The 26,911-nt window shown below is 42.1% G+C and overlaps 1 protein-coding gene across 1 annotated transcript in view; it reads left to right on the top strand.

The window, feature by feature from the left end:
• The window catches only part of GPR161 (G protein-coupled receptor 161), a 55,228-nt gene extending 29,268 nt beyond the window's left edge, over nt 1–25,960 (top strand). The window contains exons 4-7 of the mRNA XM_069094723.1: nt 330–1,054; nt 8,837–8,941; nt 16,586–16,705; nt 18,496–25,960. Of these exons, the coding sequence (XP_068950824.1) occupies nt 330–1,054; nt 8,837–8,941; nt 16,586–16,705; nt 18,496–18,743 (1,198 nt within the window). The 3' untranslated portion in view covers nt 18,744–25,960. The remainder of the gene's footprint in view (nt 1–329; nt 1,055–8,836; nt 8,942–16,585; nt 16,706–18,495) is intronic.
• The last annotated feature ends 951 nt before the right edge of the window (nt 25,961–26,911 follow it).

Here is a 26,911-nt window from a genome sequence, read left to right as displayed (position 1 = left end):
TATTATTATTATTATTAATTTTAGTAAATATTTATAAGTGTTTTTAAGGTTTTCAAAAGTTTTCCCTTAAAATAACCTGGCAAATTATTAAAATTTATAACTAATCACTAATTTAATAATTTTAGAAAAAGTATTATTTTTACCATCTTGTGATTATTTAACCTATTACACATGCAAGTATAGCTTTACATTGGTATATAAACTGTGCAGTTTTTACCTTGCCTGGCATCAGCTGACTCCCTAACTCTCCCTAGAATATGCCCAATGCCATTTTCCATCACGTGTTTTCTTTCATTTCTGACTTCCTCTCCCCACATCTCTTTTGCCAGCTACTATGCTGTCCTTTATCCCATGGTGTACCCCATGAAGATCACTGGAAATCGGGCTGTGCTTGCCCTTGTCTACATCTGGCTCCACTCCCTCATCGGCTGCCTCCCCCCCTTGTTTGGCTGGTCATCTGTGGAGTTTGATGAGTTCAAATGGATGTGTGTAGCTGCCTGGCACCGGGAGGTTGGGTACACGGCCTTTTGGCAAATCTGGTGTGCCCTGTTGCCCTTTGTGGTCATGGTGGTTTGCTATGGCTTCATCTTCCGTGTAGCCAGGGTGAAGGCCCGCAAGGTCCACTGTGGTACAGTGGTCATCGTGGAGGAGGATGCCCAAAGAAATGGGAGAAAAAACTCTAACACCTCCACCTCCTCCTCAGGCAGTAGGAGGAACACTTTCCAAGGCGTGGTCTATTCTGCCAACCAGTGCAAAGCGCTCATCACCATCTTGGTAGTGATCGGTGCGTTCGTTGTCACATGGGGCCCCTACATGGTCGTCATCACTTCCGAGGCCCTCTGGGGGAAGAACAGCGTCTCTCCTGCCTTGGAGACCTTAGCTACATGGTTGTCCTTCACCAGTGCCATCTGCCACCCTCTCATCTATGGACTTTGGAACAAGACAGTGCGCAAAGAACTGTTAGGCATGTGCTTTGGAGACCGGTATTACCGAGAACCATTTGTTCAGCGACCAAGGACTTCCAGGCTGTTCAGCATCTCCAACAGGATTACAGGTAACCAATGCTTTAGTGACTGCCTATCACAGAGCTCTAAATGCTCTCTTTGATTCTTTTGCTGACTTTGCTCATCCAAAGACCCAGGTCACACGTCTTAGGGAATGGGGACATAGAGGTAATGTAGGAGGGTAACTCATCTTAATTATGACCATACTTAGCAAGGGTGGCGCTATAGGGATAGGATGGTGGGCCTGGAGTTAGGAAGACTCATCTTTCCGGGTTCAAATCCAGCCTCAGACACTTCCTAGCTGTATGACCCTGGGCAAGTCACTTCACCCTGTTTGCCTCGGTTTCCTCATCTGTAAAATAAACTGGAGAAGGAAATGGCAAACCGCTCCAGTATCTTTGCCAAGAAAACCCCAAATGGTCTCACAAAGAGTCAGACACAATTGAATGACTGAACAACACCAACAAAATAGATAACAAGTACGGGTTTGGGGATTTTTTGAGCGTTAGTTGACATGGCTGCTATAGTGGCTGCTATTCCATGTAGGTAACGGTCGCTAAGTATCATTAAATCTATTTTAGAAATGACGCCAGAGGAGACTAGAGTGGAAACATGCAGGATACATTAGGGAATCAATATGGCCAGTATAGTATGGCTTAGGGGAAAGAACAGCGATCTTTGACTAATTAGACCTGAGTACAAGTTTGATTCCGAGATTTACTGACTTTGTGGTACTGGAAGGGCACGTGAAATTCTCATCTGTAAAATGGAGAAAATAAAATGGTATTATGAGGGAAATGCTTTACAAACTGGAAAGTGCTATACAAATCGGAGTAGTATTTGTTACATCCATTAAACGTTCATCATCTTTAGGGACTGTGTCTATAAAAATAGAATTGCAAGATTAGAAAGGAGGTAAAAAAAAATCAGTCAATCAGTCAGCATTTATTAAGTTCTTACTGTATTCCAGGCATCTATGCCAATGCATTTCCATAACAGGAAAACTCTCTACAACATCCTTGGTGAAAGGTCATCCAGCCTCCACTCCAAGGCCTCCAGTGATTGGGAATTCACTGCATCTCATTGTAATGAACTCCATTTTTTGAGAAGTTTCAATTGTTGGGAGATATTTCCTTCTGTTGAACCGAAAGCCAACTCCATGCATTATCTATCCATTAATGGTTCCTAGTTGTTCCCTCTAGAGCAGAGTAGAATGATCCTAATCTCTCTTCCCTATCCCAACTTTACCAATATTTGAGGATGGCTTAATGCCCATTCCCCATACCATTCGTGCTAAAACATCTCTAGTTCTGTAAATCTGGATATCATGGCATATTATTATCAAGTCTATTCACCATTCTAGTCACCCTGCTATGGCCTAGATCAGGCTGGCTAGTGTCCCTTTTTACTGTAACGACCATTGCTGAACACGGTACCTTGTGATGTGACATGTGGTCCCAGTACAGCAGTACTGTTCTCACCCTCACTCTGGACACTCTTTTCAATAGTCAGGAGATTAATGTAGATTTCTTGGCCACCATATCACACTCCTGACTCATACTAAGCTTTCAGTCCACTAAACCCAAGGGTTTGTTTTTTTATTTTGTTTTGTTTTACACTTGAATTGCTTTCTAGCCTGTACTTATAGAGTTTTTTTTTAAACCAAGTAAGGGTTTTGCACTTAATCATCACTAAACTTCCTCTTAGTGGAGAGTTGCAGTCATTTTACAACTCCAGGGGTTGGAGGTCCATTGTCCTTATGCCAAAAGTGGCCTTTAAGTAAGATGCTCTTTCACTGACCAGGGTTGTAGGAAAAGAAGAAGATGCATTTTCTTGGAAGATGGAGGACTGGCCCTATTACTTTCTTCATCTTTCTGAGCTTCTGCTCCTACCCTGAAATTCCTTACGTCCTGTACTGCCAGGTCCCCAAAACTAAGAGAATACTTCCTTGGGTGTGCCAGTGATTTTTTCTATGCATGGACCAGCATGACTGTCTGATTCCCAGCTACAGTTCACAAGGCAGAATTGCTTTCCTTCTCCCATAACGAGAGAACTGCCCCATCAATATTCACTTTGTTGTTTCTTAGAAGAAAATGAACACATGAAGATGTGATATATTAATTTGAAAAGGCTACCAAACTTTGGACTCAATGATTTATGGAAAAAATAATTTAGAAGAACCTGAATGACTATTTATTGGAGATATTATAGAGAGAATTTATATATTTGGACAAGTAGTTGGACTAGATTACCTCTAAAAAGGCCCTTTTAACTCAAGAGAATCCATGAAATTTACAACACTATGAAATTAGGAGGAGAAATTTAATTTGATTCACCTAGGGCTGACTCTAGATTTTAGGAAGTCTGTGAACTTGGGTGGGAAAAATATTACATCTTTATGTTCACTAGCCTTTAACTGAAATTGAAAAACATTTCCTTCAATGAGGAATGTAGACATAAAACCATGAATTTGACAAAGGAGTGCCGTCTGTTACACCAAAAAAGTGTAAGAAACACTGCCCTATTCAGCATTTATTTTAGGCTTGTCCTAAATCTTATCATCTTAGCTTTAGCTCCTTTACATCCTGGGAGTGGGATCCTTTGAACAACCCCATGTGGCAGGTACCCAGGGTACTGTCTCTATTTTAGAGAGGAGGAAACTGATGCTTAGAGAGGCTTTCCCATTGTCACACAATGGGAGATTGTCACTCACACACAAACACGCACACATACACAATGTAAATATCATGTGTAAGGTTGAATCTAAGCTTTCCTTACTCCAGGTTCAACATTTTGTTCACTATACCACCTTCACTCTTCCTAAGACAATAAGAAATTAATTTATATAGAAAGACTTAGACTTTAAAATGTTACCATTTCCTATTCTTTTTGCCTTATTCCCTGTCATCCTTCCTTCCCCTCCAATCCTAAATTGTATCTAAAATAGAAAGCTACCTTATTCTTTTGGAATACAGTAGAATCAGGTTAAATAGATATGCCAGGTAGGGGATACACTGCTGAGTCATATTAAGAAAATGTGGCTTTTATTGTATGGTTGCTAACTTGAGTGGTGTTTTATGAATACTTCTCCAAAATGAAGCAGAAAAGTGATCTCTTCTATGACTAAAATAGACCTAGCCCAGCTTATTCAATTGCCCAGGAAGTGAAACTTCATTCATTATCTAAATGACATATGAAGTTCTGTCCAATTTGATACAACCCAGATAGCAAAGGGACTGAGGAGAGAGAGACAGAGAGACTTGAAAAGAGAAGAGAAAGAATTGGAGGTAATGAGAGTCAAACACCTTTTGAAATAATTGAGCAGGGAAGAAAGAATAGAGAGAGGGCATAGGATTTCAGGGAAGCCTCTTTTTGGACTGGGGAGATCAGAATATACTGTAAGCAGATAGGAAGGAGCCAGTGGTGAGGAAATGCTGAAGATACAGGAGCTGATAACTGCTGCAGCAAGATCCTGGGGGAGGTGGAGGAATCAGGGTCAAACGCACAGAGAGGTGAGCCTTGTTGAGTAATAGTGGTGTCTCTTTAGTGACTGGAGGGGAAAGGAAAAGAGATAATGATGATAAGAAAATTTGAGAAAAGGAGGAGGGGAGTGGAGTTCCTGTCAAATAACAGTTTTCTCTGTGAAGCAGGGTTGAGAAGGAATTGGGACAGAGGAAGGGAAGAAAAAGTTTGAACTAGTCAGGAGATGAATGAGAAAAGATGTGGAAAAAGGAAAAGAATTATCTTACAGCTGAAGTTGTCTAGCATACTACTTTAATGGGTGAAATTGGCTACATTTTATAACTTTCTCCAATCTGAAGACTTTATTACTGCCTTGACAGTCTGGGACTAGGAGCAGGAAAATCTGATGGTGAAGGTCACTCTGAGCCTAGGAGGTGATCCAAGAGAGTAGGAAATGGTCAAGGAACTGGAGGTTATGGTGAAGTCAGAGAGCAGGTTAAGGAAGAGGGAGGAGGGAAGAATGAGAAACTGCAATAGAAGTACTTGAATCTCAGAATCTTGGGAGTGATGCAGGTCAGTGAAATAGTGAGATCTAAATTGTAGCTTTGCTGGTGAATAACCGCATTGGAGTGGAGAAGGGTGTCCTTGTTCCTGAGGTTTGGGTCCTGGCATTAGAGAGATTGCCTGTTTCTGAAGTTCCTTTTTCAGTTCAGGTGCCAGTTTAGGAAGGACACTGAGGAGCTAGAGGATGACCATCCAGAGGAGGGTGTGGAGAATGGGAAATGGCCTGGAGATCATGTCATATGGGCATTGGCTGGAGGAAATGATTATGTATGGCTGGGGAAAGAAGACCTAAGCAAGAAATTGTAGTCACCCTATGGAAGGGGAAAAGAGATTGTTGGGTTGGTCTTCAAAGTGCAGAACCCAAAGCAATAAGGAGAATGTTACAAAGAGACATATTTAGACTTGATGCAAGGGAAGATTGTGAGAGAGCTGCACAGGGGTGCAATGGATTGTCTAGGGATTTAGCAGATTCTCCTTCATTGCAGGTCTTTAAGCAAAGAGAGGATACAGGTATAGGTCATACTAACATAATGGAGTAGAATCAGAACTAGCTTTGGAGTCAGAGGATGTGGATTCAAATTCTGCCTCTCACCATACTATCTGCCTATGTTATCTTGGGAAAATGGATTCACCTCCTTGTTCCCTGGTTCTTCAGCTAGAAAAAGGAGGTTGAACTGAATAACCTCTCAGGTCTCTTCCATCTCTAAATGTATGATTCTCTGATTTCCTCTGAGGTCCCTTCCTTTGAAGTTTTGGATACTCCGCTCACCAATGCAGATTGCAGTCCTTCCACCTTTAGTTAAGTTACTACAACTAAAAAAAATGAAATATTTGATGACCAGACTTTTGCTTGATGAGCCTCTAAAAACCCAGCAAAAATGGCCTCAGATAAGGGGCGGCTAGGTGGCACAGTGAGTAAAGTGCCGGCCCTGGAGTCAGTTCTGTTCCGGCCTCAGACATTTAATACCCACACAAAAAAACTAGCCGTGTAACCTTGGGCAAGTTACTTAACCCCAATTGCCCTCCAAAAGGCAAAAAAAAAAAAATGGCCTCAGATGAGAGAGAGAGAGAGAGAGAGAGAGAGACGCACATATACGTGCACACACTCACACACGCACACACACAGAGGGAGAAGGAGAGATTGAGAGAGACAAACAGAGATAGAGAAAGAGAGAGTGAGTGAGTCTGTCTTACTTTAAGGTTGACAGATGACATTCAATCCATTGCTGTTGGCTCACATTCCACAATTGTTTGACTCATCTTCTGCTGGATAACTTTCAAGCATCCAGAGTCACTCCTATGCAGAACAGAACAATAGAATTAGGAATTAAACATATTTCTCAAAAGGAAGTAAAAAATGCATTTCCACATGAGACAGAAGTGATATTTTGAGATTCTCTACTGTTGTGGATTACATGTGCTGCTCTCCCATCTTCCATCCTCTGTTGGTACAGATAACTCGGAGCTGACTACACTAAATTTTTATTGGAAATGTTTCTTCTGGAAAATTTCAACCCAAGAAATTAAAAAACAAACAAACAAACCCAGAATCATACACTATTCTAAAAACTGCTTTGTGATCCTAAACAGAAATTGAATTTTACAATTGCCTAGAGCTGTCTGGCTGCCTTCAGGATGCCAGGGGTTGTATAAACATGTTCAGGGTGTAAATAGCTATAGCTTTCAGCGGGGCCTGCAGATGACTCCTGGATTTTGTCTTTCCTGATCCATTGGCTCATATACAAATAGTCACATCCCTAAGTGAAGAAAGAGTAAAGCTCAGGTTTTCCCAAAGATCCTAGCTGCACAACAGGGATATTTTAAGTTGCTTAGTTCACCTGCTTTATAATTTTGCCACTAACCAGCCCTACTTAAAAAAATTTTTTTTTCCCAAATATTCTCAACTTCAGTTTTTTGGTTCCATCAGCAGGCCAAGTTTTCATCCAAAGCTTGTTACTGAGTTCTTCAGGAAGTTTCTAATTGGCACAAATCCTTCTAGGCAGCATGCTCTTCCACCTACCATGAGCCTCCTGGCCCTTGGTTGTCTGAACTCTCAATGCCTTTGCTGTCCTCCCTGTGAAAAGGGAACCAAGCCCATTACTCCCAAATGGATGAGGGGAAATTGCTTGATCCGGGAGGATGTGCCAGATGAAGGCGAAAGGCAAGAGCTCCACAAATCTGAACTGACTGAAATGGTTTCCCAGCTTGCGGTCATGTTGATATACTGCTGGGAGACTCGGCCTTGTTCCTGGCTCTCGCCACAATCCCTCTGCGAGCGTTCCAGAACTAACTGTGGTTCTAGCCATCTTGTTTGACAGGGGATGGTGAGCCAGCCAGCCATCTCCCTCCCTCCAACTCTGGACTATGCTCTTGGAATCCAGCTACCTCTCGAGTGCTAAAGGCCCAAACAAGGATGAGCAAGAAGACAGTGCTTGGCTATATCTCTGACCTCCATCCTCTGTGCTGGCTCAGTCTGGTGTACGGATGCCTTAATCAGAAGCACAAGGGGGACTACAGAACTCATTGGGATAGAAACTCTGCACAAAGGCTACTCACTTACTGAGCTGCTGACCTGGAGTGCCCTCCCCTCCAACCCCAGCTGACCCATAAACAATCATGACCTCTTTTGCATAGGGCAAGAGGGAAAGGGATGCATTATATCACCAAATACCATCATAGGGAACATGGAAACACTAGCATAGAATCTTCTCTCTTAGGACTGATCTTAGAAAAGCAGGTCCAGAAATTGAAGTCTGAGTAATTGAAAAAGCCTGGTTCCAGAGAACAGCTAATGAAATCACTTTCCTCCTGAGGCAGAGAGGTGGGGGACTATGAGAGCAGAATGTTGTATCCATCATTGGGTCACCGTGTCTACAGGGGCTGTGTTTGTTTATATAAGGGAGGATTCAGCCTAGGGCTTGGAGTGAGGAGGTATTTTCAGAAGTAATTATGATAAAAAAAAGACATCGATAATACTTTTTAAAAAGGTAGAGGAGGCATAGGTGGTGCAGTGGATGGAGTCAGGAGGACTTGATTGCAAATCCAGCCTCAGACACTTATTATCTGTGTGACCCCCTGCAATTCACTTAACCCCAGTTCCATCCCACTCCCCCCAGAAAAGAAAAGTAGAATAGATTACTCCCTAAGAGTATGGTGACTATCTCCCAACTTGCTTCTCCACTTACTAATTCCTGGGATCTGTTATGTTGCTGGAAAAAACCCAACTAGATAGACTAGTATCCATCAGAGCTGGACTTAGAATCATAAGCCTGGGTTTGAATCCTGCCAAAGACACATATTGGCTATGAGCCTCTGGACAAGTCGTTTAATCTTTTTGAGTTCTGGTTTTCTCGTCTGTAAAATGGGGAGAAAAATAGCACCCTCATCAGGGGGCTTGTGAGGATCAAATGCAAATGTGTGTGTGCACACATATATACATGTATATAATATGCTTTGCAAACCCGAAAGTACTGTATAAATGTTAGTTATCATCATCATTAATTTCCTGAAAGTTTTATTTATTCCTTTGGGGAATAAATTTTGTCCCTTAAAAATGCAAAAGCCGAGAGGAGGAGCAATGAATTGTTATAGTAATCTACAGTTAACTCTGATTAAATCTATCCAATCTTTTTCCAGGTGCCAAGAACATATTTACATATGAGGCCCACAGGGCAAAACAGGGGGCAGAGGGGTGGTCTGACGGAGGAAGCATGAGGATTTATGAATGGGCAGGGGGACTTAGAAAGTTCTGTCTTGATCCAGCCTTGAACTCTTCCCATCTACAAATGCTGCCTTTTGTCTTACAGACCTAGGACTGTCTCCACACCTGACCGCCCTCATGGCAGTAGGGCAGCCGTTGGGTCACAGTAGCAGCACCGGGGACACTGGCTTCAGCTGCTCTCAGGATTCAGGTAACCCATTCTGAGTCGGTAGGAACATCCTCGCATGTTTGTAAAAGCTGAAAGGAATGAAGGTTTCCTGGGGGTAATGGTGGGGGTTGGGACAGTGAGGGAGCATGGATGCACTGTAGGGCTTAGAAGTAGGAGATGGGGTTTCTGATCCTGGCTCTGGCCCATTTGCTATATAACTTCAGGCAAGTTGTGTGACTTTTCTGTATTCCACCTTTTACAAATGATATTAATTTCTATTTCTGCTGCCCAGCAGTGTTGTTTAACCTTTAGGTTAAAAAGTGGTGAAAACATGGGTTGTTGTGAAGTGCTCTATGATGGTGAGGCAGCAACGTGATTATTCGTGTAATTATTCCGAACCTGTGACTTTGGATAGTATCAGTCCATGCTTAACGTTCAGGAACTGTTTGCCAGGTACTGGGGATGCAGACAAGAGGCAAACAGCCCCTGTCCCCAAGAAGCTTACATTCTAATGAGGGAAATGACATACACATGTAGGTATAGATAACAACATATCCCAAGGGGTGGGGAATGAACTAGCACCTGGAGAGAAAGGAAAGGCAGCACTCAAGCTCAGTCTTGAAGAAAACCAGAGATTCCAAGAGTCAGAGGTGAGGCAGGAGCACATCCCAACCAGTGTAAAGTCACGGAGGCAGGAGATAGAATATCGTGTGGGAGGAATGGCAGGATAGCCAGTATGGCAGACCTGGAAAGTGCCTCCAAGGGTTACACTAAGGAGGCTGGAAAGGTAAGTATGAAGAGTATTAAATACCAAACTGGGCAGGGAGTAACATAGAAAAAGTTCAAGAGACATAATTTCTGAGTAATTAGTAATCAGTTTTTATTAATTATGGCTAGCAGATAATTAATAAGATGTTGGTCATTTGGCTATCTCTCATAAACCAAAGATAAATCATGGAGGCTGATCAACTCTTATATACCCATGGAAGAGTAGGTGTTCCCAACAGGGGGAAATCAAGTCTGATTGGTTAACAATTAATGAGAGAATGCTAGTATTTGGAACTTAAAACTTTAAAAAATGTTAAAAATTTGTTTTAACAGGTATTTGGGGAGAAATAAAATATTATATTAAAATATTTTTTAAAAGAGAATGAATATTATATTCAGAGGAGGGCCTATTCTAATGAGGGATTAGGGGTCATGACTTTGATTATGTTATTCTTTCTCATTTCTACCCAGACTCCTTCCCTCAATATAGACAAAAAGATCTACCTCCACCCAAGCCTACCTGAGTAGAACACTATGGGCAAGAATTCACCTAGATTAGATTGTCTTTGTAAAGTTTTTTAGTTGGGTGGAGTCTCACCCAAGATAGAAAAGCAGGTACCCTAGGATTTGGCTGTTCTCATCTATCAGTAATGTCTTTCAGAGACTGACTGAATAACCTACAGTGGTTTATTTTTGAATGAAGAAATAGAAAGGGAAAACCTTGATCTCAATTAATAATTGGTTATGAATATAAGAGAGAAATAATTATTTCTCTCAGGGGGTTTTATTGGATACAAGGGATAATATAATAAAATAACTACTAGAATTTATTGCCTTAGTATTGAATCCTGTAACCACGTCTCTGTACCTTGGTTCTTTCTAAAGAAGCTTTTAAAAGTAAATTCCTTCCCTTGTGACACCCTCTCCTGATGGCAGAACCTTTTTCTGGGAACTGACTAAAGCTGAGGAATCTTCTTCCCCTTGTTGGCATCCTGGTTTATTAGCCCTGGAACATTGCACAACCAGCCATGGGTGGGCACAGCACATGAATCTCTCTTGGTCAATAAAACAACCAGATTACAATTTGCTGATTCATAAGAAGAAAGCCCATCAGCATCTGTTACCCTTCCTGGTTTCTTGTAATGGACTGTGTTGGGGGAAGGGAGGGGAAAGAAGATAGAAATGTGTTATCACTGCAGAAAGCCAGAACCTTGTTCAATGAGTTTTGGTTTGTACTTTGTCCCCAAACCCTTCTTTCCACTCAATTTCCTCAGTCAAGCACTTGCTGAAACAGCTACCCAGCATGCTTTTTCCAAAGCAACTTTGGGTTCTAGTGGACTTCCCTTTTACCAAATGGTAGAGGAGTGGCTACAATAGCCAGGGTTTGCTCTGGTCTACTAGGAACTCCTATTTGGAAAACTCAGCAGTGGCCACTGGATTGGAAAAGATCAGTTTACATCCTAATCCTAAAGAAGGGCAATGCCAAAGTGCTCAAATTACCAAACATTTGCTCTCATTTCACATACCAGCAAGGCTATGCTTACAATTCTTCCAGCAATATGTGAACTGAGAATTACCAGAAGAGCAGGCTGGTTTTCAAAGAGGCAGAGGAACTGAAGACCAAATTGTCAACATTTGCCGGATTATGGAGATAGCAAGGGAGTTCCAGAAAAAAAACATCTGCTTCGTTGCCTGCACTAAAGCCTTTGACTGTGTGTATCACAGCAAAATGCAGCAAGTCCTCAAAGAAATGGGAGTACCAGATCATCTTACTTGTCTCCTGAGGAAACTGTATACAGGCCAAGAAGAAACAGTTAGAACCAAACATGGAACAGCTGATTGGTATAAGACTGGGAAGGAAGTATGATAAGGCTGTATATTGTCACTTTATTTATTTAACTTGTATGCCAAGTACATTTTGCAAAATGCCAAGCTGGATGAATCAGAAACCAGAACTAAGGTGGTGGGAAATATCAACCGTCTCAGATATGCAGGTGGTACCACTCTGATGGCAGAAAGTGAAGAATGATGAGGGTAAAAGAGGAGAGTGTAAAAGCTGGCTTAAAGCTTAACGTAAAAAGAAAAAAATAATATCATGACAACTGGCTCCACTACGTCCTGGCAAATAGAGGGAGAAGAAATGGAAGCAGCGTCAGATTTTGTATTCTTGGATTCAGAGATCACTGCAGATGACGACTGCAGGCAGCTATGTAATGAAGAGATGCCCTGTGGAAGAAAAGCTGTGGCAAATCTAGGGGATAGAATGGCCTGGAGTGATACGGTCATGGGTCCACGTGACTGAATGGGAACTCTAAAGAGAAAGAAGAGGCCGTGTGATGATGAAATGGCTCTGGATTTGAAGTCGAAGACCCTGAGTGCAGATTCAGCCTCCGGTTCTTACCATCAGGCCTCACCTCATCTATTGATCCTAGAAGAGTTGGAGGCATTGACTTCTCTTCCCAGGCTCTCCTGAGGGCAGATTTCCTTTCCCTCATGAGAATATCCCTGCAGGGATTAAGCCAGTGGCCTCTTTGATGTAAATCAACAACTGTTCTGCAGCTGTTAGCCTTGTATAGTAGGTATCAGAGCTAAGACCTGAACCCAGAAGTCCCTTATGCTGAGGTTTGTTCTCTATTTACGACTCTGAAGACGTTTATTATTCTCCTCCAGAAAAGAAAGAGGAAATTTAATATGAAAAAAAAAGAAAAGTATTTGAAGAGGCAGAAAGGAATCTTGATCTGAGTTTGATGGTGTTGACCTTTCACACAAAGAGCTGAGCACTGTACTTGGCATTTAGTAAGTGTTTAATAAATGTTTATTGATTGAAAGAGAATAAGGACCTTTGAATTCTAGGCACTAAAAGGATCAATTTGAGGCTCTTTCTAAAGAAGAAGGAACTGGATGCCCTGAGGAGGGTGAAGCATTTGCTTATCCTGTGAGGAACAATTTGGTGACTCCATTGGTATTTATAGATGAGAGATTATTAGATAAGGTCAGGAAAGGCAGAGACAAATTGGGGTTGCTCCTCGATGCCCTAAAGGCAGCTAGGTGGCGCCATAGTTCATAGAATCAGGCCTAGCATTAGGAAGCCCTCAGTTCATATGTGGCCTCAGACACATTTTAGCGATTTGACCCTGGGCAAGTCACTTAGCCTTTTCCTGAATCAGTTTCTCCAACTGTGGAATGGGGATAATTTATAGCGCCTACTTCTTAGGGTTGTTGTGAGGGCAAAATGAGACAGTATTTGTAAAGTGCCTGGTACATGGTAGAAACTTAATGAATGCTTCTTTCCTTCTTACAGAAGAGTATTGAAACAGCATCTTGATTGTGATATTGAATCAGCACCTGATATCAGCAATAGAGAGGTCTATTGCATTTTGGGGGACATTTATTAAAAAACATAACAAAGCCTCCCAAGGCTAGTTAAGACTGGTGACTACCACCCATTTCCAGTGATTCCCATAAGGACAATGATACAGCCAGAAGAGAATTCAGTCAGAGGTCAAGAAGTCCCAAGTCAAGAGCCTGAAGGTCCCAGGGACACGGGTGGTGTTTTCATCATTGCCCATAAAAGGCAAGGGATATGGAGGAGAGAAGAGCAGAGCGGATTTGGGCAGTAAAGGTTAAGAAGATGGTTTTTGAGTTTTGGATTTGAATTTCTAGACCATAGCTTAAAATATCTGAACCACAGGGTATACCTAACATGGGCTGGTAAGAATGTATTTACCTGGAATCTTGTAAAGTTAATTAAAAGGACTTTTTTTTTCTTTTTGGAAGGGCAGTTGGGGTTAAGTGACTTGCCCAAGGTCACACGGCTAGTATGTTCTAAGTGTCTGAGGCCGGATTTGAACTGAGGTCCTCCTGACTCCAGGGCTGGAGCTCTATTCACTGCTCTACCTAGTGGCCCCCTTAAACGGACTTCTAATGGAAAAATCTCTGAACAGAAAAGGGGAGGGGAAGAACTCTACCTGTTACCTTTACCATATTAGATGCCATAGAAAATAGCTGCAAGGATAGAAAAAAAGAATAATTATTCATCAGATACTTAGAAGCCCAGAAAATAAAATCCAAAAAAGGAACAGATATGTATGCACATAAGAGCAAAGTTTAGGTAAACAAAGTGAATTTTACATTCAAATACAAGGTGGCAAATTTGATCTTAAAAGGCATCATTGAGACTTGGTAGGATGAGACACGTGACTGGAATATAGCTCTGGAGGAGTATGTCCACCTTATCCAAACAAACAGGATAGATGGCAGGGGAAGAATGGGGAGACTGCCATGGTGGAGAGAACATTTGGGTGAAGATGATCAGGGCAATAAAGGAGTGATTTAGAAATCTGTAAACTATAGACCAATGAGCTGATGATTAGTGAACATTTAGAGCATGAAACCGTGATCACAAAGATTGAGCATAGCTTCCTCAAGAACAGATCAAGGCCATGACCTTGAACTGGACATTTTCTCCAGTCTTCATGATTTCTTAAGACTCTCCAAAATAATAAGGGTTAAAGTGATTAGATCCCTATAGGCCAAGACACTAAGAACCTTAATGAGGTAATAACCTCATGAACTAGCCAGAGGAGGCCACCCTAATACATTCACTTAGCAACTACTCCCCTATCTGCCCAGACTCCCTGACTGAACTACACAATGGGACCCAAAAGGTTATGATCTGGGTGTTCATGGCAAAGATCCTAGAGGGGGTTGCCATTTCCTTCTCAAGTTTATTTTACAGATGAAAAAACTGAGGCAAACAGGGTCAAGCTTGTGCAGGGTCACACAGCTAGTAGGTATCTGAGGCTGGATTTGAACTTGGGTCTTCCTGACTCCAGGCCTGGTGCTCTATTTACCCACCATGCTGCCAGTGGAATCTGGACTCAGTAATTTCCTTGCTGCCGTTGCAGTCTCTGTCAGCATTTGTCCCCTTCTCCTACCTTCACTCCACCGTTCTGTCGCATCAGGCAACAGAACTCTCCTCTCTTCCCTCCTTGCCAGCCCACCCCATCCCCAATCCCCTGCCATTTGGAGGAAGCACCATCAGAAAAGCACCATCTGCCTAGGGTGACAGCACACTGGTTAAAGTTGTGCTCAGCCAGAGAATAAAATAACTCAGGGAGCTGGGTGGGGCAGGGTACCAGCATGTATTTGGGACTAAACCAGGCTTGAAGGAAAGGGGACCAGCATTCTGCTGGGGCTAATTCTAGCCTTCCCTCAAATCACTTAGAAAGCATTTAATAAATGCTTGTTGACTTGAGGCATAGCCTGAGGCTGTGAAAAAGTATATTATCCAACTTTGAGGAAGTGACTAACACAGCTTTGAGGTCTAGCCCTCAGGAGACCTGCGGTCAAAGGTGAAGGTGTCAGAAAGTGAGCAATTAGAGGAAAAGAGAGAAAAGACTGAAATTACCAAAATCTCAGTAGGAAAAGGACTCAGAGGCCTTGAGCACAAGCAGATAAATCAACCCGGAGACTTAGTAACAGAAAGATGACCTTCAGGAAATCTAAATGAGTCCAAATGTCTTTGAAATTATTGCAAGACAAAGGAAAATGATGAGGTGCCGGACCAAGAGAACATGGAACCACAGCAGGATGTTCATGAATGGTTCAGGGAAAAAAAGTAAAAATTGTGAAAGCAGAATTTATGGTCTGAACAGTAGGGAAAGTACAAAGGGAAAGGTTGAAAGAAGGTAAAACAAAGGTGGAAATCTTGATCCAGTGATGGGGAGCATCCCACTGAAGAACGTTCTCATAGTAGCTGGAGAGGGAGAAGAGAGATTCTATAATGGGGTGATTGTAGATGCCTCTAGCTCTGAAACAATATTATGCCTCTGTGGAAAGAGTATCTTGCCTCCGGAGAAGGAATCAGACATCCTATGAGCAACTAATATCCAGAAGAGTTGGAAGAGATGGTCCCAGAGGGCAGATTTCATGTTGAATGGGGGTGGGAGAGGGAGAAGTGATTATAGGAGGGAAGGGGGTGATAATGAACCACTCAATCAGGGATACAGGAAAATTTCTATAATGTGGCAGTACTTCTATCCTCTCTATCTCTTGCTGGAATTGATACTTCTGAGAGGAAGGCACCAGGGAAATAAGGAGGGAGTGGGCAAAATCTACAATGTAATAATATAGAATCTGTTTAGAAGAGGGGACTCAAAATAGGTGCCTTAGGAGCTTTAATTCTATAAGGAATACAGAATAAATAAGTGTAAAGACCATGAATCAAAGAATAAAAGTCTAAAATAAACAGAGGAGTAAGAGAATAAGGGAAAGGAATCTTTTTTTTTCCTTTTGCATACCATCCATGGTTGGAATGTTCTCCCTTTCCACTGGCTACCTCCTCTAGGAAGCCTTTTAGGATTCCCATCATCCCTATTTCTCCAAAGTCATCTCTTCTTCCTCAGGTTTTCCTAGAGTTTGTCTTGTCAGTCTCTCTTTTATCCTTATTGCATACTACCTTATGTCAAAATTATTTCTATTCATGTTATGTGATTGGAAGCACCCTGAGGGCAGGGACTGTGCATAGCACTTTGCATGTAGTAAGTATTTAATAAATATTTTAAATTAAATGGTTTAATTGGATTGAATGAGAGGTAGCATGGTGTAATTGACAGAAGAGCTAGGTTCAAATCCTGCTTGGCATAATCTAGCTGTCATTTAATCTCTCAGTATTCTAGTAAACTCTAAGCCTATAAATAACAGATAATTGCTAATCTCTATCAGTGGAGAGAGTACACTCATGATGAAATCATAGGTCTAGAGCCTCCCCTACCTCCCCTTTAAAAGAAGTTATATTAAATGAATGAAATGGAGGTAGGAAAGAATGGGGAAAGCTAAAGCTATTGCTAATCCCCAAGAAAAAAGGAGTGGTCTTGGCATTTTCTCTTATTTTGAAAAACGTGACCTGTGTTTCAGGGACTGATGTGATGCTACTCGAAGATTACAGTTCTGACGACAATCCTCCTTCGAGATGTACTTGTCCTCCCAAGAGACGGAGTTCTGTGACGTTTGAAGATGAGGTGGAACAAGTGAAAGGTTTGCTCCTGTGATGGAATGACTCCCAGAAAGGCTAAGGAAATCTGGGGCATTAACCAAGCTCCTGGCCCAGGCTAGCCTGTGCATAGGGCTCATCTTGACTTCTTTTTTCCTTCCCACCACTTCCTCCTGACCTTCCCCCTCAAATAAACCACACCTTAGTCACGCAGTAAGTTGTACTAGAAGATCAAGTTCCGTCTGGGCTCCACATAACCCAAACTAGAACTTTGAAAGCCTAGTTTCCTGCTTGAATCTATATCTAACCTAGTCCCATGTCCTTGCTGTGCCTTAGTTGCCCTCTACAGAGGCATCAGAATTAACAAGTCAACAATCCACAAGCGTTTATTAAGCTCAGAAAGAGTAGAAGTAGAGTAGAAAGAGTTTGGGTTTGGAGCCTCTGCTTCTACAGTTAGTGTGTGACCATAGGCAAATCCTGTAGCCTCCCTGAACCTCAGCTTTCTCATCTATAGAATGGAAATAATAATAATAATAATAATAATAATATACTATCTATTTCACAGGGTGGTTGTAAAGAAAGTGCTTTATAAATGTGTACTGTTGCTTTGATCTGTAAAATGGACAAACATACCCAATAAAGACACCTCCTTCCCTGTGGCAAAGACTGAATCTTCAGCCTTTCTCAGTGCTCCTATGATTGAGATTCAAGTTTGTAAAAGCACTTTACATACATTGTCTAATTTGACCCTTACAACAAACCTATGAGGTAGATAGTTTATTATTTCTATTTTACATATGAGGAAACTGAGGCTTTGAGGCTCAGTGTTTGGCCCAGGATCACAGAGCTTGCAAGTGCCTGAGGTAGGATTTGAACTTGGTCCAGGACTTTATCCACTAGACGGGGTGGCCTCTATGGCCATTTTAGTTTGTGAGGGATAAGAAGAGATGCTGTCATGTGATCAGAATGTGGTACAGGTCCTTTAAGGGCCTCATTGGGTTTTAGAAAGACTTTGGTGAGGCTCTTATCCAATTATCACTCTCCTGTGATCTGTTGTCAGTTCAATCCAACAAATAGCGCCCTCTATGTGCAAAGTATTCTGGGGATCCCAAGCTATGTGCAAGGCCCTGGGGATCCTAAAACCAACCAGCCCACCAAGGAAATTGTTTGTCCCCTCAGGGAGCTCATACTGTACTGTGGCAAAGAGTTCCACACACATGCATATATATATGTATATGTGTGTATAAACACATGCATGTAATGTGTGTGCACATGGGTTTTGTACATACATGTACATGAATGTTAAAATAATTACAATAATTTCTATTCATACAGTGCTTTAGATTATCTCAAGTATTTTATGCACATTACTTCATATAAATAGAAGGTAATTTGAGAAGAGAGAGAAATTAACAGTGCTCAAGAAGGATTTTGCCTAGCAGGTGGCACCGAGGCCTCACCTGAAAGGGAGCTAGCGGTTCAAACAGACAGAAGTGAGGATGGAGTACGTTTCAGGTATAGGGGATGCTTTGTGCAAAGGTGTGGAGCCGGGAGTCTGAGAAAAAGTAGACTAGGCTGATTTTCATCTTTGAATTTCATTCATGCCTCCCTGTGTCAATCATTGGATCAGAGCAGAGAGTGGACTAGAAGCCCCACAGCATGTGCAGGAATAGCTTTTGGAGCTTGCAGGCATGGTCAGCTCCTTCCCTCAGATCAGCTCTGCATCCTCCAGCCAAGGTTTTCTGGGACAGTGAGTCAGTAGGGGGAGCATCTGAGAGTTGGGAACGGGCCTCGGTTGTTTATTGAACCTTTTTCTTTCCCTCTCTTACTGTAGAAGCTGCCAAAACCTCTATTCTCCATGTGAAGGCTGAAGTACACAAGTCCCTGGACAGCTACGCAGCCAGCTTGGCCAGAGCCATCGAAGCCGATGCCAAGATTAGCTTGTTTGGGGAGGAGGCTCTGCCTGGAGTACTGCTGGCGACTCGGACCATGCCAGGGGGAGGCTTTGGGGGCCGCAGAGGCAGTAGGACTCACACTAGCCAGAGGCTGCAGCTGCAGAGCATTGAGGAAGGGAACATTTAGCTTTGGGGCCATCAGTGAGGGGACCAGAGACACCACTCATGGGCAAGGGCTAGAGATGCCATTCTATGTGATGCCAAGGAAGCTGTGGCCCTGGGTTGGCACAGCTTGGCTTTGAAGGGACTATGTGGAGAGTGTGTGGGGGGGAATCAGCTGATATACAAGCACCAAAAAAAAAAAGAAAAGTCAAACTTGTGCAGCTGGCAACGAGTTTAGGTTCCTCAGTGCACTGTAGCCGCTCTCCTAGGTTCTAGTAACTTTATCCCTGAGGGGAGCCAAGGCACATAGATAAACAGATGTAGCATGGTTCTGCTGTATTTTGAGAGAACAGTGTTACCAGGTCTACAAAGATGGGGCAGAGAAGTTTGAATGTAGCACAAAGTCACCCTTTTGAACAAGCTGCTTTACTCATCACCTTCTTTAGCCAGGGGCCCTCATAATGAGCTGGACCAGGAACCTTAGAGAGAGGTGAATGCACTTCGTAAGAAGCACGTCCTTCCACATTGTTCCTAAGGGCATCAGTTTGGTATCTTGTTCTTTGGGTTGGTGTGTGCCCTTTGGTGCTCTGTGCAGTGATTCCAGTCTGTACTGGAAAAAGGAAAAGCAGAGGGTCTGTCTAGCAGAAGGCCCAGCACATGAAGAATTAGCATCTAAGAGCTGGTGCCCAGGTCATTCACCTGTTTGACTTGTGGGTGCTTGTTGCTGAAGTTATAGGCAGACCAGGTCAGAGGGAAGTAAAATTGTCCTTGCCAGAGAGCACTTCATTTATTGAAGACCAGGTTGCTTGATGTTCTCACCCAAGGGTGTTTGTATTTCAAAAGAAGGGGAAAACCACTATTCATAGGAAAGAGGAGGGGTTATAGACTTTGTGTTTTAGATGGAAAACTTTCAGGATAGGGTAATTACAGAAACTCAGTAGGGGGAATGCTACTCAGCACAACTGTACAATGCAGCTCTCACTTTTATTTGGGGATGAAGTTATCGTCACAAGTGGGCTTCTATTTGTTTTATTATAAGCGATCTTAGAACAGAGTCTTCCTGGGGACTAGGATTAGAAATGAATTAATGGTGGAAAAAGCTAGTCACTGCTTCTCAAGATGGACATGAGTCAGGGAACAGTATTGGTACCTTTTTTTTTTAAGTTATGGCATATACAAGGAAGGGACAACTTGGGCATTTTCTCAGTCTACCTTTCCACTTATTGCATAGTCCCCAATGGAAGAGCAGTCAACAGGAAATGGAGGAGGAAAGGGCCTGAATTGTTAAGAGTTCTTCAAACGTACAAAGAATAGTCAGAATCTATGAATTTCCTAGGGTCGGATTTTCCTTAGCTTTACCTTGGAGGTTTGGGTTGAAGATAACTATAGGGACCCAACTGAACCCAAGATTCCAGAAGAATTTCTTCCTTCCCTATTATCTTCCCTTTGACCTGGATGGGATAACATTATCCTAAGCTGAATAAAATCAATTTGTGATTTGGGGGTTTTGAATATGACTGAGTGAGAGTCAGCATGGAATAGTGGATAGAAAGCCGGCCTGAAAACCAAGAAGATTGGATTTTAGTCCTGCTTCTGACACATTCTGGCCATGTGACCCTGAATAAATCACTTCACATCTCTTAAAACTCTAAGCAACCCTTTAAGACTGAGTTTAAGAAAAGATGCCATTCTGCATTGGTAGAGGGAATTTCCCATCCCAGGAATTTCAATACTTAAAAAATCTCAGGTCCAGACTCTATCACTTTGACTAGCTAAGTTTTCAAGTGGTCCAAGTGTGCCTGATTTCAAGTAGCCACTCTCCCAGGTTTCTCTGTCCTTGTGACACTTTCATTTGGGACATGGCTAAGTTTGGAGGGTGGAAGCATTACACTTTTTAGGCATTCTTAGTATTCACTCTGTAGAGCAATAGTGTAAATAGAAGGCATCTTTCATTGCATTTTGTAAGAGAGCTTATGGTATTAGCTCATAGTGCAATCTTGACATTCTCGCATTTCAGAAATTAGGCCATTGTTAACATTTACCAAATTAATACCCTCTTCTGTCAGATGGCAAATGGCAAGAGGGCTTCCAAATGGGAGAGTAGAGCTGGGAGTGCAAAGATGTTAAACCACCCAGAACCATGGGCTGACTAACAGGATGAAATTGATTGGGAATCAGTGTGACATTCTACTCTTGGGTTGAAAAAAAGAACAAAGAAATCAGGTGCATTATGAGGGAGACCTGACTAGACAAGGGATTTCATGAAGGAGAGTCAGGGGATTTAGCAGATGACAAGTCCAGTGTGCCATGTGACATGGCAGCCACAGAGGGCGATTGCATTCACAAACAGCCTTCAGTGAAACCTCATGTCCAAAATGAAGGAGTGCATAGGATCAGAAATCTAGAATTAGAAGGGACTGCAGAAGCTGTCTAGTCCATAACCTTACTTTACAGATGAGGAAACTGAACTTCAAGAAACTTAAATGACTTACCAAAGGTTGGGGAGTAATAGTCAGAGGCAGAATTTGAACTTGGGTCCTCTTTCCCCAAAGCCAGAGCTTTGGTGCCATGCCATTCATAGGTCTACTGTACTCTACACTGGTCAGGCTACATGTGGAGTCCAGAGTTCAGTTCTGAGTTATGAAGGCCCCTGACAGATTAAACCAAATCAAGAGGAAGGAGACCAGGATAGTGAGAGGCCATACAATTGTTGATTCAAGACCTTAGGGAGAATTTGGGAGGAAAGACAGATTTAAGGACATGACTGATCTTCAAGTATCAGGCTGCCATGTTAGAAGAGTAATTATCCTTGCTATCTATCCTATAGGGCAGAATGACAAGCAACAACTAGATGCTGCAGAGAAATATTTTTAGGTTCAATGTAAAGAAAAACATTTGGGGCAATTAGAGCTTAAGCAAAAGTGGAATGGGCCCTGTTAGGAAATAGTGAGTTCCCCATCATGAGAGGTCTCCAAGTAAAAACTGAATGACTTGTTAGAGATGTCATAGAGAAGATTTCTGTTCAAATGGCCTGTGAAATTCCAATTCTGAGGGCCTGAAATTCACTTCTAGGTGCAGGGATGGGTTATACAGATGCATGGATGGCTAAAAGAAATAGATTCCTTTCTCCCCCCCCCCCCCCCACTGTCCCCAAGGAAGAAAGGGAAATGAACTGCCAGACCTTCTGTGAGATTTGAAGGTTCATCAGATCTGACTCTCCTGCCCCACCTGTCAGTCTAATTTCTGATATCAGGAAAAGATTTCTTTTCTTTCTGAAACTTCCCTGCCCTCATTTCCCCCAAGACTTCACCTGAGACAGTATTTATAAGGGCTATATTTCTGACTAGTCATTAGGGACATAAGGATGGAACTGGAGCAAGTGACTGAAGATGAGATAGTCCCTGACATTTCACCACTGTCCCTCATGTTGAGCCCAGCTGCTGGGGGAGGGAAGGGTGCCAGGGAATAACAGGGCCAAGCATGGGGTAACCTTGATTTTTTTTCAGTGCATCAAGAGAAGTTTTAAAGGTTGGGTGGTTTAGGATGCCTTTTCCCTGAGTAGCTAAAGCTCTGGGGGAAAATGCCTTAGGAAGCTAGCCCTTTCCTATAAGCTGATCTATAGCTAACCGGGTAATATTAAGATTAATCTTGTGAGTCACGCTGTCTCTAGGCTTTCTACAATTTGCCAGGTATTTTCTATTGCCTTACAAACTACCTTGTACGAGTTCATTGAGAAAGAGTGTGTTCTAAGGTAAATCCTAACATTTCCCTTTGTGTCCAGAAGAATCTGAGCTAAGAGAATTTCATGTAAAACACTGCCCGCCTAGAACAAAAACAAAAACCAACCTCTGCTCCCTCCCACCTCACCAAAAAGCAACAAGACCCTGTCTCAGTTCATTTGAGATTCCTGGCCACATTGACTTCATCCAAGCTATAAGTGTCGCTGCTAGAATGAGAAACTCTGTGTCTAGGAAGGGCATCATTTGCTGGGGGTTGTTGGGATTTTGGGGGCAAGCAGTTGACATATGAAGGACCTGCTGTCAACCTCACCATCTTAAGCAATAGATGTTGAAAATTGTTGCTCTGAAAGTTATCCCTGTTATCTTCATTGAAAGAAAGCCTGGGTTTAAGAGGAGGGATTAGGATAGTGGGTGCCATTTTGAGGGATTGTATGCCTTTTCTACAAAAAAATACAAAGAAGATAAGGATATAGCATGCAGCTATGTAGAGAAGTACCCAAAAAAGTGCCCTATTTGGGTTTCCTAGTCTATATGCTATGGAAAGACTACAGTTAATATCTTTTAATACTTGTCTTCAATATATGGTTATGGGCTTGGATAGGAGGAAATTCGTCAGCCAAGCTATTCGTGCCCAGGCAAATTCATTGACTAGCATGGTCTTTGTCTCATTCCCCCAAGGGGCTAGATTACCTGGGGATACTTCTCTCTTTGGAAGCTAATGGTTACTTTGTGCTTTAGGAAGAAAAGGCCCCAAATTCAGAACATGAAGCTAGGAAGGAGTGAGGTCCAGAGGCAGGGTCTTCTGTTTGGGTTGCACATCTTAGAATCATAGACCGCTGGAAATGGTAAGACTTAGACATCATCTGGGCAAAGGTAGGTCAACTTTTTGTGTGGTGAAGCCTATGGACCCCTTCTTGGAAAAATATTTTTAAATGCATAAAATAAAATACATAGTATTGCAAAATGAAATCAATTATATTTGAAGTAGTTATCAACACTTTTAGAAAACAAGTTCACAAACCCTAAGTTGAGAAACGATTTAGTCCAACCCCTTCCATCTTGTAGGTAAGAAAACTGTTCTAAGGTCACATAGTAAATGGCAGAGCTGGGATCTGAAGTAAGGTCTTAATGACTCAAGATGGATTTGTCTTTACAGTAGCTTGGGGTGGGGAGGAACCTCTGTGCCACTCAAGAAAGATGGGAAAGTGTTCAAAGGCTTTGATGCCAGAAGAACAAGCAACTGACTTTTATACAGAGGGATATTCTTCAAACTTTGGCAAATTGAAGAACATGAGCTCTGTGGGGAGTATTTGCTTGTATGGCCTTAAAAAAATAAACCCACAGAAGATAGTTGGGATTGGCTCAGAGCACAAACTAAAATCTTCACAGATTACCAAGAGCACAACTTTGGCCAGTGTTATGTTTATGGATATGTATCACAAAGTCACCATGTTCATTTTGCTCAAAGACTCTTAAACCTTTTCTCTGAATAGTGTTAACTGGTAGAGAATTTTAAACCACTTCTATTAAATTGTTGGGTGTTTTTGCCCTAGTATTGGAAGATACCACAAATCATGGAGAAAGGCAACTCTGTCTCGATGTAGGGCAAAGATGGCAGAAAGCTATGTAGCACCATTGCCATATAAGCATACTGTAAAGGTTGGAAGTTGTCTTCCTGGGAGGCATAACAATGTGTCATTCCATGATGCAGATGGATGACAGAAACAGATCTCTCTTATATGTGTGCTGAGAATGCAGCTCTGAATCATGGAACATACCCATTCAGAAACTGGTATCTGCATTAAAATTTGGGGATTTTTAAAAAGAGTAAGCAAACAAAGGAAGGGAATTTGGGATTGTTGTAAATCAGTATAAGCAAATGAAAAATGTATTTAGAACAGTTTTATTTCTTTAATTAAACACTTGTTTGGGTATATATGTGTAAGTGTGTAAAATGTGAGTGACTGATATGCATAGGCATGGGGATCTAAGGTGAGTTTCCCATAGGCAAGCCCAATTCCCAACCTCCTTTTACATTCACACATAGGTACAAAGAGGAGGGGAAAATAGAGAGAGGCATAGCATATGCAGAATGCTCTCCAATTTTTTCAGGACCCACTAAGCACCTAAGCATTTATAATAATAATAATGCTTTACTTGTGTATTACTCTCTAGACTTTTCAAAAGGCTTCCAGCTCCACTATTTCATTTGCTCCTTACAATATCCCTGTGAGGAGATGGGGGCAGATATTACTCTCTCTATTTTATAGGTGAGGGGTCTGAAGCCCAAAGAGATGGAGTAACTTGCTCATGAGACACCTTGACTAGTTGGTGATGGCATTAGCACTGGGAGTTGGGACTCTGGCACTTTCCACTAAGTCTTGGCACCTCCCTATCAGTTTGGTCCATGATTGCCTGTCTTTTCCAACCACTTACCCTTACCACCAACCATGTTGCTGGTTGGACCATCAGTAATTTATGAGCCCTTGTCCACGAGAATTAGTTTCGCTGACTCCACCTTCCCAACAGCTTTCTTCTCCATCATCTTACACCTTCGCATGATCACCCACCCTAATTCAGACCATCACCATGGTCTGAATTGTATTCAATTGTATTCCTAATTGGTCTTCCTGCTTCCAGTCTCTTTTGTCTCCAGACAGCTGCCAACCAGACATTCCAAAAGCTTGGGTCCTCCCCTGATCAAGAAGTTTAAGTGGCTCCCTATGCCTCCAGGATAGCATAACCCACCTTGGCCTTTTATAATCTGACTCCAGCTTGTATTTCCAAATTGATTTCATGTTTCTCCTTCCCACACACTACATTCCAGACAAACTGGGCTGCTTGGTATTCCCTATACATATTAAATATTCCACCTCCTGTGCCTATGCCTCCCTCCGCACAAAGCTGTTCCACATGCATGGTAATGCTTGCCTCACCTCTGTATCTTGGAGCTCCTAGCTCCTACAAGTCTGCCCACGCACCACCTCCTGTAAGTGGGCTTTGTTCTTCTACTCCATTGTTATATTGTATACTTTGTATATATTTTGTAATTTATCTGTGTACATGTTTTCTTCCAGTAGAATGTAAGCTCCTTGAGGGCAGGAACTGTCTTGTTTTTGTCTCTCCAGTGCCTAGACGATATCTTGCACATAGTAGGCACTTAATAAATGTTTGTTGAACTGAACTAAATGATATATAAACTATGAGGCTCCATATACTCCACTGTGCCCCATTACAGAACCAGCAGGAACTCTCCATTTATTCAACAGAATGATCAGCCTTTTCTTGCTTGGTAGAAGCTGTCAACCTTTTAGCTATCTTAACACTTGGTCTCTAAATTAAGCATCCATCTATCTTTTTAAAAATTAAATTTATTTTTTGTCCAACTAACATCTATTTTCTCTTTCTCCCCTCTCCCTCAGTGGGGAGTGGTGAGAATTCTTGTAACAAATGTGCATAATCAAGCTAAATAAAATTCCCATATTTGACACGTCCAAAAAAATGTCTCATTCTAAACCCTGAGTCCATTGCCTCTTGGGAGGTGGGTAGCACATTTCACCATCTATCCTCTGGAATTGTTGTTAGTCATTGCATTGATTAGAATTCTTAAGTATTTCAAGTTTTTTCTTTACAATGTTGTCATTGTACAAGTCATTCTGGTTGTGTTCATTCTGTGTCAGTTCATACAAGTCTTCTTAGGTTTCCCTAAAATTTCCCTAAAAATAATTCCCTAAATTCCCTTTGCCATCCGTCTCTCTTACAGCACCATTACTGCTTGCTATTTCACACCATGGGATGGCATTTGCTTGCATTTTGCAAATATGACAACACTGAGAAGGATAGGCCTATTTTTTTTCTTCACCTCCTATAGATTTGACTTTGGAGACCCAGGAGAGGGAGGTCATATGAGGTAGCCTTTAGTCAAAACAACTGTATCAAAAGAAATTCATATTCTCTCTCATGGGCTTCTGTGATACTGCTCTTTCCTGGCTCTCCTATCTGCCTGATCATTCCTTCTCAGGCTTCTCCATAGATTCATTGCCTTCCTCCTGTCCACTAAGTGTAGGTCTCCCTTAAGGTTTTTCCTGTACCTTCTTCTCTGGGTGCAATCTTTATTTGCAATCTGATATATTTCCTTTTTTTTTTTTTTTTTGGTGGCACTCAGGGTTAAGTGACTTGTCTCTGAGGCTGGATTTGAACTCAAGTCCTCCTGACTCCAGGACTGGTGCTCTATCCACTATGCCATCTAGCAGTCTCAGTCTCATCTATTTCCACAACACTAGTTATGACCTCTAGGCAAATGACCTGTGAGTGCGCATAATCAGTCCCGAGTTCCAGTCCAACATCTACGATTACTTGCTAGTTATCTCGACCCAAATGCCTTGTCAGTTCCACAAATTCAATTCAAGGTCAACATTGCTTTTAGGGGGAATGATTGTTTTTCAAGTTCTAA

The sequence above is a fragment of the Petaurus breviceps genome, unplaced genomic scaffold (assembly GCF_028583685.1).
Source record: "Petaurus breviceps papuanus isolate PSGF00001 unplaced genomic scaffold, PetGlider_PUasm1.0 220, whole genome shotgun sequence".
NCBI classification, from domain to species: Eukaryota; Metazoa; Chordata; class Mammalia; order Diprotodontia; family Petauridae; genus Petaurus; species Petaurus breviceps.
This window is presented reverse-complemented; position numbering and strand designations above follow the sequence as displayed.